At 37.6% G+C, this 15,217-nt stretch overlaps 1 protein-coding gene across 8 annotated transcripts in view; it reads left to right on the top strand.

Annotated features, from left to right (window-relative positions):
- Nucleotides 1-15,217, top strand: part of GPHN (gephyrin) — a 607,453-nt gene that overhangs the window by 473,394 nt on the left and 118,842 nt on the right. For all 8 annotated transcript variants that reach the window (XM_044918131.1, XM_044918125.1, XM_044918130.1 and 5 more), the window contains one exon: nucleotides 6,131-6,268. In XM_044918131.1, the coding sequence (XP_044774066.1) occupies nucleotides 6,131-6,268 (138 nt within the window). The remainder of the gene's footprint in view (nucleotides 1-6,130; nucleotides 6,269-15,217) is intronic.

Genomic DNA, 15,217 nt, shown 5'->3' with positions numbered 1-15,217 from the left:
ACCAACTTGCATTCCCACCAACAGTGTAAGAGGGTTTCGCTTTGTCCACAACCTCTCCAACATTTGTTGTTTCTTGCCCTGTCCATTTTTGCCATTCTAACTGGTATAAGATGGTATCTCAGTGTGGTTTTAATTTGAATTTCCCTGATGGCTAATGATGATGAACATTTTTTCATGTGTCTGTTAGCCATTTGCATGTCTTCTACAGAGAAGTGTCTGATCATGTCTTCTGCCCATTTTTTGACTCGATTATTTGTTTTTTGGGTGTTGAGTTTGGGAAGTTCTTTATAGATCTTGAATACCAGCCCTTTATCTGTAGTGTCATTTGCAAATATCTTCTTCCATTCTGTGGGTTTCCTCTTTGTTTTGTTGACTGTTTCCTTTGCTGTGCAGAAGCTTTTTACCTTGATGAAGTCCCAAAAGTTCATTTTTGCTTTTGTTTCACTAGCTTTTGGAGATGTATCTTGAAAGAAGTTGCTGTGGGCGATGTCAAAGAGGTTATTGCCTATGTTCTCCTCTAGGATTTTGATGGATTCCTGTCTCACATTGAGGTCTTTCATCCATTTTGAGTTTATCTTTGTGAACGGTGTTAGAGAATGATCGAGTTTCATTCTTCTGCATGTGGCTGTCCAATTTTCCCAGCACCATTTATCAAAGAGACTGTCTTTTTTCCATTGCATATTTTTTCCTGCTTTGTCGAAGATTATTTGACCATAGAGTTGAGGGTCCATATCTGGGCTCTCTATTCTTTTCCATTGGCCTATATGTCTGTTTTTGTGCCAGTACCATGCTGTCTTGGTGATCACTGCTTTGTAATATAGTTTGAAATCAGGCAACGTGATGCCCCCAGCTTTGTTTTTCTTTTTCAACATTTCCTTGGCAATTAGGGGTCTTTTCTGATTCCATACAAATTTTAGGATTGTTTGTCCAGCACTTTGAAAAAGGTCATTGGAATTTTGATCGGGATGGCATTGAAGGTACAGATTGATCTGGGTAGCATAAACATTTTAGAATATCTTGTTTCTATTATATTCTGTTCTATCATTTGAAAGCATCTTTTCTTCATTTACTTCTAATTTAGATTGGATTTTCAAGCCAAGATGAAACATTGTATATTAAGAATTGTCAGATTGAAAAGGATGCATTTGAATTGGGGAAAGTAATTTCATTGGTATAAATAGCTCATTTCACAATGGCCATGCCATAAGAAAAAGGTTACTGCTATATGACAAAGATCCTTATTAATTACTCTACTCAGTAGAAAGGAATCCATTTGTACTTTCTGTGCCCTTTTGAAGGCCTTGTACATCACAGACATTGCCATTAGTATTTAAACATATCCTTCATGATGGCAATCCTGATTGAATCCATACTGTTTTTGCACTGACTTCTTATATAGTCTTTTTAGTGGTTATAACTGCTGCATGGAAGATAGGAAATCTCAATAACATTTTGAGTACTTTACCTGCAAAGATTCCAAGCTCAAATATAGTAAATCCCATATCTGGACTTATGCACCAGAAAATATAAAAGTGACAAGTTAAGTTTTACTTATAGAAACCTAGATTTCTAAGAGAAACTTCCAGGTCACCAGTCTGTGGCTAATTTGGAATTGCTTTAATCCTGTAAGTCTACTTGAGAAAATTAAACTGATTGCAGAAGAATGCTATCAATTTAGATGTTATAATAATTCAAACCTGTTATTCTTTGCTCAGTTCAGACATCTACTAGTGGAGGGGATGTCTAAGTCTAGACATCCTTTCCCCATCCTTGCCCCACTTGCATATAAAGATCCCATATCCTACAGCACTTTGTAGTTTATTTTTGTTGAAGTAGCTACCCTGCCTACAAATTATCAGTGATAGCCATAGATCACCAGCTAATTTTACTATTATAAGTTAAAATAAATATTCCCTTGAACAGTATAATCTCCTATATAGGACACATATTTTCATGTTAGTTTTGTAGTGTACATGAGTTGAATGGAGCTAATGCCCTCACAGATTCTCTTTGTGACCATTGGTATTTCTTTGTAAGGTAGCTATAAGAATGTATTTATGGCCATGAAATCATCTTTGCTTTATAGGAAAAACTATCCGAATTTTCTCTCAATTTTTGGATATTTTTTTATCCAAAAACCAAACTGCCTTTTCTTAAAACCTTCTTACTTTAAAAAAATTTTTTTTCTTTCCTTCCTTTCTACTTCTACCAAACTGGATTTTTATGGACCATTCAGGGAAATTTGGCTGCTAGGCTGTAATCCATCTCGCCTTCAAGACATAAAAGTACATACTTTTTTTCTCTTCCATTAGATTTTCTATGCTGGGCTTAGAAGCAAGAAGAGGATTAGGGTGTGGAAAAAACAATTCTTGATCCTTTTTCCTATCTGATTGAGTTCTGTAATGGCCAGGAAAAATAAAAGTGCTTTGGGATTATAACCTGTAAAATAAAAGGAGTCAGAGATAACCATTCTTAAATTTTCTGAAGCTTTCACTTTGAAGCTTCTTGTAAATCACTACTGTCAACATCTGAAAATAGTTGAAATCATGTTTCTTTAAAAAATGGAAGCCAAAAATTTAGTAAAATATAGGGTTTACCTTGAAAGGAGTTTACCGTTGACTAACACAGGTGAGACAAATATTTAAATGTCTATAACATAAGACAGAAGTGGTAGGTGCCCTAAAATATATATATATAAATAAGGTGCAAAATTATTTTAAAGATTTTAGGGAAAGATTTTTCCAGGCTGGTAGATATCCACATTGTAATTTCCAATTAGAGACAGAGAACCACCAGTCTCTATAGTTAGAGAACCATCATCAGGTGGTTTACTACCTACCTGCTCTTATTTTTTTATTTACCATCTTTCCTTTCCACTGAGCTATAATGTTCTTCATGGCAGAGTGTATCTCACTCTGTATCCCAAGTCCCTAACCATAACTGGCTCATAAAATGCATTCAATAAATATTTGTTGAATAGATGTGTATATCACTGATAATCAAACTAGCTTTCTAATAAGAAAAATTCTATTACAAAGCAATTCAACAAATAAACTGTTCAGTTAAAAAGTACAATTTTCTCCTCAGAAACTAAACATTTTAAAAGGACAGCTTTTATAAGGTTTTACACAATTTGCACCATAAAATAAAACATATTTTAGAAAATATCATCTCTGAGACCTATAAACCTGAATAAAAAACAGAAGAACCTATCTCTATCATTTTCTCCAATTACACTGGTTGTGACAATATGTTTTCATGATATTTATTTTTTTTAAAGATTTTATTTTATTTATTTGACAGAGAGAGAGAGAGACAGCTAGAGAGGGAACACAAGCAGGGGGAGTGGGAGAGGGAGAAGCAGGCTCCTGGCCGAGCAGGGAGCCCAATGCGGGGCTCGATCCCAGGACCCTGGGATCATGACCTGAGCCGAAGGCAGATGCTTAACGACTGAGCCACCCAGGCACCCCTGTTTTCATGATATTTAATGACAAGGTTGGGACTTCAGTGAAAGCGAGAAATAAATTTATGTTTCAAATTGTAAGTAAATGATAAATCATATCATACATAATCCTTTATAAGCATTCACTTAAATTTTGAGTAGAAATGTTATTCATGTTTAGCACTAAATCTGTAAGGCCCTTCAAGCTTTGAAAATTTTGTAATTTTATGATTGCCCATTGGAGAGAAATATCATAAGTATAAGCATCTTTATATGTCTTTCTTTCAGTACTTATGACAATATCATTCATCTTAGAATGGAAACTCTTTGAGGTGGTACCTTTGAGTTTATTCAGTGAATGTCTGAAGCAGCTTCTGGGGTTGGGTTGGGGTATTAAACTTAATAAATTGCAATGACTAGGAACTTAGAGACTACTGAGGAGTATATACAATCATGATAAAGTGGATTAAAGAAATAGGAGCTTATTTGTCTTTCATATCAAAAGCCTGTTGACAGGCAGTCCAGGGCTTGTACAGCAACTCAATATTGTCAGGAGAGGCTCTTTTTTCTTCTCATATTTCCATACTTACTGTGTGGGTTTCCACCCTCATGGTTAAAAAATGGCTACAGCACCTCCCAGTATCTACCCATGTTCCAAGAAGAAAGAAGGGCAAAAGCTTTCTCCTCTTAAGGCTTTATCTCTTTATCTTCTTATTCACCATAGGAACCCTGCCCCCAGGGACTTCTTCCAACATCTTACTGGCCAGAACTCTATCATATGACCACACTCCGCTGCACAGTGGCTAGGGAAGAATGGAGTTGTGGATAGCAGACAGGATAGCCAACCAACTGTGTTTGCAGTTACTCCTTTTCTGTTTACCATCTGGGCTATAGACCTTTAAGGTTCCAAAGAAAAGGCCAAGTTATTTATGCATGAAAATATAGTGATCTTACTAAGAAGGCCCCTTTTGTCAGTAAATGATTCATTAATTTAACAAATATTTATTTTTATTGCCTAATATGTGCCAAATACTGTTCTAGATACTGGAGATAACATTGAACAAAAAAGACAATGGAGCTTACATTCTATGAAGAGGAAGGCTATAAACAAATAAATATAAATGTATATATTATATAAATTACAGGCATATGGATATGAATATCCATATATATGTGTGTGCATTTATTTATATATCCATGAAGAAAGGATAAAAAGAATAGAAAATGATGATGGGTAATATTCTACATAGGATGTTTAACAAAGGCCTCTCTGATAAGATGATATTTTAGCAATGACCTGAAAGAAACGAGGGATGGATGGAACCATTATATCTGGGGAAGGATGTCAAAGTGGACAAAATACCAAGTACAAAGACCCTGAGGAGAGATGTATTTTGCATGCTCAAGACAAGCAAGGAACCAGTATGGTTAGAGCACAGTGATCAAGAGGGGAAATGATAGGAGATGAGGGTAGTGGAAGCCATAATACGTTGGACTTCGTAGGCCAAAGCAAATATTTTATTCTGAGTGAGATGGAAAGTCATTGGAGAGTTATGAGCAAAGATTAGCACAATCCAATTTAAAATTTAAAAGGATCACCATAACTACTGTGTGGAGAATAAATTATAGTGGAACAAGGACAGTAGTAGGGAGATCAGTTAGGAGGCTATTCAGTTTCCCAGGAAATAAATGATGGATCCAACTATTGTAGTAATTGTGGAGATAGTAAGTAATGGTCAGATTCTAGAGCTATTTCAAAGGTAGTTTAGATATGGTTCTGACAGAAAAAGAATCAAGGATGTTTCCAAGATTTTGGATTAATAACTGGAAGAATCAAGTTGCTATTTTCTGAGATGGAAATTCTAAGAGACTAAAACATCATAAGGGCAAGATAGAAGGGTGGGGGGATCGAGAGTTTGATTTTGAACATGTTAAGTTTCAATTACCTGTTATGCATCCAAGTGCATGTTGGATGATTTATAAGTTTGGAGATACACATTCTTATCCACCAGCTGTTTAGATGACATTTAAATCTAGAGTTGAAGGTAGAGGTTAGGATTGGAGATATAAATTAGGAGTTTTAGTGTATGGGTAATATTAATGCCATGAAGGAGAGTGAATAAGGAGTGAGTAGCTAAATAATCTTTTCCTGTGACTTTTCTTAAAATAGAAAATTTCCTATGAACTCCTAAATAAATTCAAGTTTGAGCATTTCATTTTACTAACTAGCTCATTAAGTGTTCAATGTTTAGTATGTGGTTAAGGACATTAACTCTGAAGCCACACTACCCCGGTTTGAGTCCTGTCTGTGCTGTTACTAGCTCTGTGATTTAGGCCAAGATATATAAACCTCTCTTTCCTCATCTATAAATAAGGATAATAATAATGCCTCCCCATAAGGTTGTTGTAAAGATTAATTAGAATAATGCCATAATGCATAGTAAGCACTCAAAAGGATTATCTAATAGCATTAAATTTCACCAGGTTTTGACACATAATGTAACAGTGCTGACTTGGTTTAATATTCCACCAAAGCAGGCTATATTTTGGAAGCAGGAGAAAATTTCTTACCTTGTAATGTTCATTTACAGACATATGAAAATGAGAATTGATGATAATTATAAGACATTACCACTTTGTAATCACTGTTTCAGCATCATAGTCTTAGTTAATTATCTTCCTGTTTAGGTCACAGTGCTGTTGATATCACCAAGGTGGCTAGAAGACACCGCATGTCTCCTTTTCCTCTAACGTCTATGGACAAAGCTTTCATCACAGTCCTGGAGATGACTCCGGTGCTTGGGACAGAAATCATCAACTACCGAGGTACTATTATATTTGCCCATTGTCTTTTCTTTTCATTTTTTTCCAAGTAAGATTCATATAATATAAATACATGGTTTTCCTGAAGGAGAAAGGTTATTAACCATTATCACAATCACTATCATCATTCTTTTTGCTTTTTTGCTTCTTATTTCTACTCAACTCTAAGATCAATCTTAATGGTATATAGAATAAAGCACGTATAAAGCCTCCTTTTCATAAAAAAAAAAAAAGGGAAGGAAAATAATCAACTGTGTTTACCCTGTCCGTCAAAATACCAATACTCTAAACTAAAGAAAGGATTATCAGGGGCGCCTGGGTGGCACAGCTGGTTGGGTGTTCAACCTTTGGTTTCAGCTCAGGTCATGATCTCAGGGTCGTGAGATCAAGCCCTGCCTCAGGCTCCATGCTCAGCAGGGAGTCTGCTTGAGATTCTCTCTCCCTCTCCCCCTCCTGCTCATGCGTGCTCTCTCTCTCAAATAAATAAAATAGGGGCACCTGGGTGACTCAGTCAGTTAAGTGTTCAGCTCTTGATTTCTGCTCAGGTCATGATCTCAGGGTCCTGGAATCAAGCCCCACATCAGGCTCTGTGATCAGTGGGGAGTCTGCTTGAGGATTCTCTCTCCCTCTGCCCCTACCCCCACTCTCTCTCTCTCTTTCTCAAATAAATAAATAAATCTTTTTTTTTTAAAGATTTTATTTATTTATTTGACAGAGAGAGACACAGCGAGAGAGGGAACACAAGCAGAGGGAGTGGGAGAGGGAGAAGCAGGCTCCCTGCAGAGCAGGGAGCCCGATGCAGGACTCGATCCCAGGACCCTGGGATCATGACCTGAGCTGAAGGCAGTCGCTTAACCAACTGAGCCACCCAGGCGCCCTAAATAAATCTTTTTTTTAAAAAAGGGGGTGCCTAGGTGGCTCAGATTGTTGAGTGTCTGCCTTTGGCTCGGGTCATGATCTCGGGGTCTTGGGATCGAGCCCCACGTCGGGCTCCCTACTCAGCAGGAGGCCTGCTTCTCTCTCTCCCTCTACTACTCCTCCCTGCTTGTACTCTCTCACTCTCTCTGTTGAATAAATAAATAAAATCTTTAAAAAAAAAAAAGACTTAAATAAGTCTTACAGAAAAAAGAAAGAAAGGGTTATCAGCACCGAGTGAAGAAAATAGTTAACTCTATGTCTGCCTGATGTCCTGTTGTCCTTTTTATGGGAGATAATAGATGTGTCTTGTAACCATGTTTTCCTTTGTGGAAAACATCTTTTTAAATGTAAAATGTCAAAACCATATTAATTTATCCATTGATCACTGAGCAACCAGTCTGACCTCTGGGATTTCTGCTTCATCCATCTTCCTGTTTTCAGTGAGAAGCATATAAGCTCTTAGGTTAAAAGCACATGGAGACCAGCCTGTAGAAAGACAATGGATAGGTAGTGTTCTCCAGTGTTTTCAGTTTTTAATCAACCATTTTCTTTTCTAAAAATTCAGCATAGAAGTTTAAGTGCAATTTGAATAAAATATAGTTTCTCAATTGTTTTTGTTATACAGATAAACACAAAAGAATTGATTTTACAAATAAAAGACTTCATTCATGGATCATAAAATATTCAAACTTCAATGAACATTAGAGAGCATCTATACCAACACCATAATTTTTCTGCAAGGAATCTCAGACTCAGAGCAGCAGAAAAGGAATAGGACTAAAGCTAAGACTTACATTCTTCTTTTTACTACATGATAGTGCTCTTCTTTCAGTATTAAAATACTAAAAATAATGGTAGAAAACATAATAAGTTATGTTAAAAGGCCTATGGGGCACCTGGCTGGCTCAGTCGGGGGAGCATGTGACTCTTATTGGGATTTTGAGTTTGAGCCCCATGTGGGGTATAGAGATTAGGTAAATAAATAAAACTTTTTTTTTTTTTAAGTCAAAAACCAGTGAAATATTAAATGCCCAGTTCTGGCTCTTTGGTCCCCAACCCTACTTAGACAAAAGTTGTTTTTATATAGTTATATATCTTTGACTTATATTCTTCTAGGTATGTGTATATCATTAGGCTGAAACCTTTTCTTTCATTTTTGTTTTATCCTCATTAAGGGAAATACAGATTTAAAAATTGACTAGAGTGGGGACTTAGTCAGCAATTAACTATGTGATTTCAGAAAGCAATTATAATGAAATAGGTTTCTTTATATTATTAAAAGCAAAATATTCAGATATTTTTATATCAACACCAAGACATTTTCAGAAAATATGAATATAAACTTAAGTTGGAAAAAAGTTTAAGTAATACTTTACTTATTATAAAAATAAGTTAACATCCCTGGCTTGTGATAATTTCAGGGTAGTTTCCCTTAATATCAGTCCCTTGGATAATCTCACTGTTTATGCCAAAGTCACATTTAAATAGAAATTCCGGTTCTTCTAAGGAAAAAAACAGAATTGAAAATGGCCATTTTAATTTTTCTTTTAAGAAAAAAAAATGCTGAGGTGCCTGGGTGGCTCAGTCGTTAAGCGTCTGCCTTTGGCTCAGGTCATGATCCCAGGGTCCTGGGTTCGAGCCCCACATTGGGCTCCCTGCTCTGCAGGAAGCCTGCTTCTCCCTTTCCCACTCCCCCTGCTTATTTCACTCTCTCGCTGTGTCTTTTTGTCAAGTAAATAAATAAAATCTTTAAAAAAGAAAAAAGAATGCTGGCAAATGGATTCTCTTTTCCCTTCATGTGCTTGTTTCCCCTTCATTTGTTCACTAAATCAGTTGTCACTCCTAAGTAAGCAAGCTCTTCATGGATGGTTAATTTCCTTGTCAAGTGTTTCCACCCATGATGATGAGAAATAATAGAGAGGTTTGCATTTCAACCTTTGAGTTTGATCAAACTCAATTTTTAATGCAAAAGGGTATTATAATTAAACCTCCCAAGCTCTTTAGTTAGGTATTTAAAAAACAATACCATATATAGAAACATACTCCGTTTGTTCAACAAATATTTACTAAACATCTACTAAATGTCAGGTACTATGTTGGGTCCTGGACATAAAAGGTGAATAAAATGAAACTCTTGCCCCATGGACCTCACTATAGTATAGGAGAGAGACAGAGAGATAATGTGGTATTTGTCTCCTTTATTGGCTTTGTAGGCTTGCTTTCCTTTTTCAGTTCCTTGAATGTAAACTTTCTTTAGAGTTTTCATCTTTGGCCCTTTTCAGATCTTACACTTTTACTTCACATAACCTTATGTTTCAAATATTACGCGATTTCTAGTTCTATATCACTTCCCAGACCTTGCCTGAGCTCCAGACTCATACACCAAATGTATACCTGCTGCTAGTAAATTTAACATGACCAATACTAAACTTATCCTACATCCTCTGGAACCTATCCCTTGTTCTCCATCCCCACCGCTATTGATTTAGTTCAGATCTTTATTATTAACTTCCCAGATAATTATAATAGATTCACCACCCCCCCAATTAGCATCCTTCCAATCCATTCTCCAATTTGATGCCCAAGTACAGACATACCTCAGAGATATTGCAGGTGTTCCAGACCACCACAATACAAAGTGAATATTGCAATAAAGCAAGTCAAATGAATTTTCAGTTTTCCACTGCGTATAAAATTGTGTTTATGCTATACAAACTCTGTTAAATGTGCAGTAACATTATGTCTAAAAAAGAAAGTACATACCATAATTAAAAAATACTTTACTGGGGCACCTGGGTGGCTCAGTCGGTTGGGCATCAGCCTTCAACTCAGGTGAACCCAGGGTCCTGGGATTGAGCCCCACATCGGACTCCCTGCTCAGCAAGGAATCTGCTTCTCTCTCTGCCCCTTCCCCACTTGTGCTCTCTCTTGTGCACTCACTCTCTCTCTAATAAATAAATAAAATCTTTAAAAAAATACCTTACTGCTCTCCTGAAGCTACTATTACACTATATGTTAACTAACTAGAATTTAAATAAACATTTTTAAAAAGTACTTTACTGCTGAAAAATGCTAACCATCATTTGAGCTTTCAGTGAGTCACAATCTTTTTGCTGGCAGAGGGTCTTGCCTCAGTGTTGATGGCTGCCTACTGATCAGGGTGGTGGCTGCTGAAAGTTAGGGTGGCTGTGGCAATTTCTTAAAATAAGACAACAATTAAGTTCACTACATCAATGGACTCTTCTTTTCACGAACAATTTCTCTGTAGCATGTGATGCTGTTTGATAGCATTTTACCTGCAGCAGAATTTCTTTCAAAACTGGAGTCAATCCTCTCATATCCTGCACTGCTTTATCAAGTAAGTTTATGTAATATTCTAAGCCTTTGTTGTCATTTCAATAACCTTCACAGCTTCTTTACCAGGAGTAGATTCCATCTCAAGAAAGCACTTTCTTTGTTCATCCATAAGAAGCAATTCCTCATGAGGTAAAGTTTTATATGAGATTGCAGCAGTTTAGTCATATCTTCAAGTTCTACTTCTAACTCTAATTCTCTTGCTCTTTCCGCCACATCTGCAGTTATGTCCTCCACTGAAGTCTCGAACCCCTCAAAGTCATCCAATAGGGTTGGAGTCAACTTCTTCCAAACTCCTATTAATGTTACTATTTTGACCTCTTTCCACAAATCACGAATGTTCTTAGCAGCATTGAGATATGAATTCTTTCCAAAAGGTTTTCAGTTTACTTTGCCCAGATCCATTAGAGGAATCTCTATTTATGGCAAATATGGCCTTATGTAATGTATTTCTTAAATAATAAGACTTGAAAGTCAAAATGACTCTTTGATCCATGGGCTACAGAATGGATGTGCTAACAGGCATTAAAACAGCATTGATTTTGGGGGGCAGAGCAAGATGGCGGAGGAGTAGGAGACCTGGATTTCGTCTGGTCTCAGGAATTCAGCTGGATAGGGATCAAACCATTCTGAACACCTACAAACTCAACAGGAGATCGAAGAAAAGAATAGCAACAACTCTCTGAACAGAAAAGCGACCACTTTCTGGAAGGTAGGACGTGCAGAGAAGTGAATCCGAGGCGATATTGGGGAGGATAGACGGCGGGGGAGGGGGCCTCCGACGGCCACTTCTGGCAAGTCATAGAGCCAAGGAGCACAAAATCGGAACTTTTAGAAGTCTGCTCCGCTGAGGGACGTCGCTCCAGTGGCTAAGCGGGGGGTAGAACCCTCATGGGACAGTGTGGTCTCAGGACCCTTGGGGTCACAGAAAGACTGGGGGTGCCTGACTGCAGCAGAGCTCCCAGGTATTGGAGCGGGGAAGCCAGCTGCAGAGACAGAGCCGAGAAGACAGGCTGTCAGCTCGGGGTTGCCATAAACTGTGATCTGTGGCACAGTTGTGCCACTGCTCCTCCAGCAGGGACCCAACAAGCGATCTGGGGAGACTCCCCTTCCTCCCCCGGGAGGAGCGGTGCAGGAGTGCACCACAGGGATCTGCTGGGTTTGGAGACTCCACACCGAGTCAGGTGCCAGAGATAGAAACGCTGGGTCACAGGCCGGGTGAGCGCGGAGTGCGGCCAGAGACCGGGAAGACGGGAGTGATTGACTGCTTTTCTCTGGGGGCGCACTGAGGAGCAGGGCCCTGAGTTCTTGGCTCCTCCAGGAGGGAGATGGAAGGCCGCCAGTTTCACTCGCAGCCTCCAAAGCTGTACTGAAAGCTTTCAGGGAACAAAAGATCCTGAGAGCAAACCTGAGCAGATTACTTAGCCCAGACCGGGGAAGGGCCGGGCAATTCCACCTCCGGCAAAGACATTTGAGAACCATGGCAACAGGCCCCTCCCCCAGAAGATCAGCAAGAACAGCCAGCCAAGACCAAGTTTACCCATCAGTGAGAACTGCAAAACTCCAGTGCTAGGGGAATAATGCACATACAATCCATGGCTTTTTTTACCATGATTCTTTAGTCTTTCAAAGTTAATTTTTTTTTAACTGCCTTTTTTTGTTTTTGAATTTTTCTTTTTCCCTTTTTCAACCAACATCTTATCAATCCCTTTTTTAAAAAATTTTTATTTTTCATTTTTAGAGTCATATTCTATCCCTTCATGGTAGTTACCCTTATTTTTGGCATACATATATAAGTTGTTCTCTCTTTAAAATTTTGAGATAGTTTCTTCTAACAGATCAAAATATACCCTAAATCTCTAGTGTATGGTTTTGTTCTACTCTCCTGCCTGATCACATTCTCTCCCTTTTTTTTCTTTTTTTTTTAATCCTCTTCTTTCTTTTTTCAAACAACTTCTTAATCAATTCCTTTTATAAAATTTTTTATAATTTTCATCTTTACAATCATATTCCATCCCTTCATCATATCAACCCTTATTTTTGTAAATATATAAGTTTTTCTTTCTTTAAAATTTTGGGAGGCACTTCCTTCTAACACACCAAAATACACCCAAAATCTAGTGTGTGGCACTGATCTATGCACCAGTCTGATCATATTTGATCATATTCTGGTTTTTATGTTTTGTTCTATTTTTGTTTGTTTTTATCTTTTTCTTTTTTTTTTTTTTTCCTTTTCTTTTTTCCTTCTTTCCCTTTCTTTTCCCCAGGCTTCAGGTCTTTTCTGATTTGTTTAGAGTATATTTTCTGGGCACGTTGGTACCCTGTTAGCATTTTGTTCTCTCATTAATCTATTCTCCTCTGGACAAAATGACAAAATGGAAAAAATCACCTCAACACAAAGAACAAGAGGTAGTACCGACTGCCAGGGACCTACTCAATACGGACATTAGTACAATGTCAGATCTAGAGTTCAGAATCATCACTTTAAAGATACTAGCTGGGTTTGAAAAAAGCATGGAAGTTATTAGAGAAACCCTTTCTGGAGAAATAAAAGAACTAAAATCTAACCAAGTCGAAATCAAAAAGGCTATTAATAAGGTGCAGTAAAAAATGGGGGCACTAACTGCTAGGATAAATGAGGCAGAAGAGAGAATCAGTGATATAGAAGACCAAATGATGGAAAATAAAGAAGCTGAGAAAAAGAGAGATAAACTACTGGATCACGAGGGCAGAATTCAAGAGATAAGCGATACCATAAAGCGAAACAACATTAGAATAATTGGGATCCCAGAAGAAGAAGAAAGAGAGAGAGGGGCAGAAGGTATATTGGAGCAAATTATAGCAGAGAACTTCCCTAATTTGGGGAAGGAAACAGCCATCAAAATCCAGGAGGCACAGAGAACCCCTCTCAAAATCAATAAAAATAGGTCAAACCCCAACATCTAATAGTAAAACTTACGAGTCTCAGAGACAAAGAGAAAATCCTGAAAGCAGCTTGGGAGAAGAGATATGTAACCTACAATGGTAGAAACATTAGATTGGCAACAGACCTATCCATAGAGACCTGGCAGGCCAGAAAGGACTGGCATGATATATTCAGAGCACTAAATGAGAAAAATATGCAGCCAAGAATACTATATCCAGCTAGGCTGTCATTGAAAATACAAGGAGAGATAAAAAGCTTCCAGGACAAACAAAAACTAACCGCAAAACTAATTTGCAAACACAAAACCAGCCCTACAAGAAATCTTGAAAGGGGTGCTCTAAGTAAAGAGAGAGCCTAAAAGCAACATAGACCAGAAAGGAACACAGACAATATACAGTAACAGTCACCTTACAGGCAGTACAATGGCACTAAATTCATATCTTTCAATAGTTATCCTGACTGTAGATGGACTAAATGCCCCAATCAAAAGAACAGGCTATCAGATTGGATTAAAAAAAAAACATCAATATGCTGTCTGCAAGAGACTCATTTTAGACCCAAAGACACCCCCAGATTGAAAGTGAGGGGGTGGAAAACCATTTACCATGCTAATGGACGATGGGTGGCAATCCTTATATCAGACAAATTAGATTTTAAACCAAAGACTGTAATAAGAGATGAGGAAGGACACTATATCCTACTTAAAGGGTCTATCCAACAAGAAGATCTAACAATTGTAAATATCTATGCCCCTAACGTGGGAGCAGCCAATTATATAAGGCAATTAATAGCAAAAGCAAAGAAACACATTGACAACAATACAATAATAGTGGGGGAGTTTAACAGCCCCTTCACTGATATGGACAGATCATCTAAGCAAAAGATCAACAAGGAAATAAAGACTTTAAATGACACACTGGACCAAATGGACTTCAAAGACATATTCAGAACATTCCAACCCAAAGCAACAGAATACACATTCTTCTCTAGTGCCCATGGAACGTTCTCCAGAATCGATCACATCCTAGGTCATAAATCAGGTCTCAACCGGTACCAAAAGATTGGGATCATTCCTGCATACTTTCGGACCACAATGCTTTGAAACTAGATCTCAATCACAAGAGGAAAGTTGGAAAGAATTCAAATACATGGAAGCTAAAGAGCATCCTATTAAAGAATGAATGGGTCAACCAGAAAATTAAAGAAGAATTTAAAAAATTCATGGAAACCAATGAAAATGAAAACACAACTGTTCAAAATCTTTGGGATACAGCAAAGGCAGTCCTAAGAGGAAAGTATATAGCAATACAAGCCTTTCTCAAGAAACAAGAAAGATCTCAAGTACACAACCTAACCCTACACCTAAAGGAGCTGGAGAAAGAACAGCAAATAAAGCCTAAACCCAGCAGGAGAAGAGAAATAATAAAGACCAGAGCAGAAATCAATGAAATAGAAACCAAAAGAACAGAACAGATCAACGAAACTAGGAGCTGGTTCTTTGAAAGAATTAAAAGATTGATAAACTCCTGGCCAGACTTATCAAAAAGAAAAGAGAAAGGACCCAAATCAACAAAATCATGAATGAAAGAGGAGAGATCACAACCAATACCAAAGAAACACAAACAATTATAAGAACATATTATGAGCAACTGTATACCAGCAAATTAGATAACCTGGAAGAAATGGATGCATTCCTAGAGACGTATCAACTACCAAAACTGAACCAGGAAGAAATAGAAAACCTGAACAGACCC

This window comes from Neomonachus schauinslandi, chromosome 9, assembly GCF_002201575.2.
Source record: "Neomonachus schauinslandi chromosome 9, ASM220157v2, whole genome shotgun sequence".
Lineage (NCBI taxonomy): Eukaryota > Metazoa > Chordata > Mammalia > Carnivora > Phocidae > Neomonachus > Neomonachus schauinslandi.
Note: the sequence above shows the minus strand (reverse complement) of the source record. Positions and strands in the feature narration are given on the sequence as shown.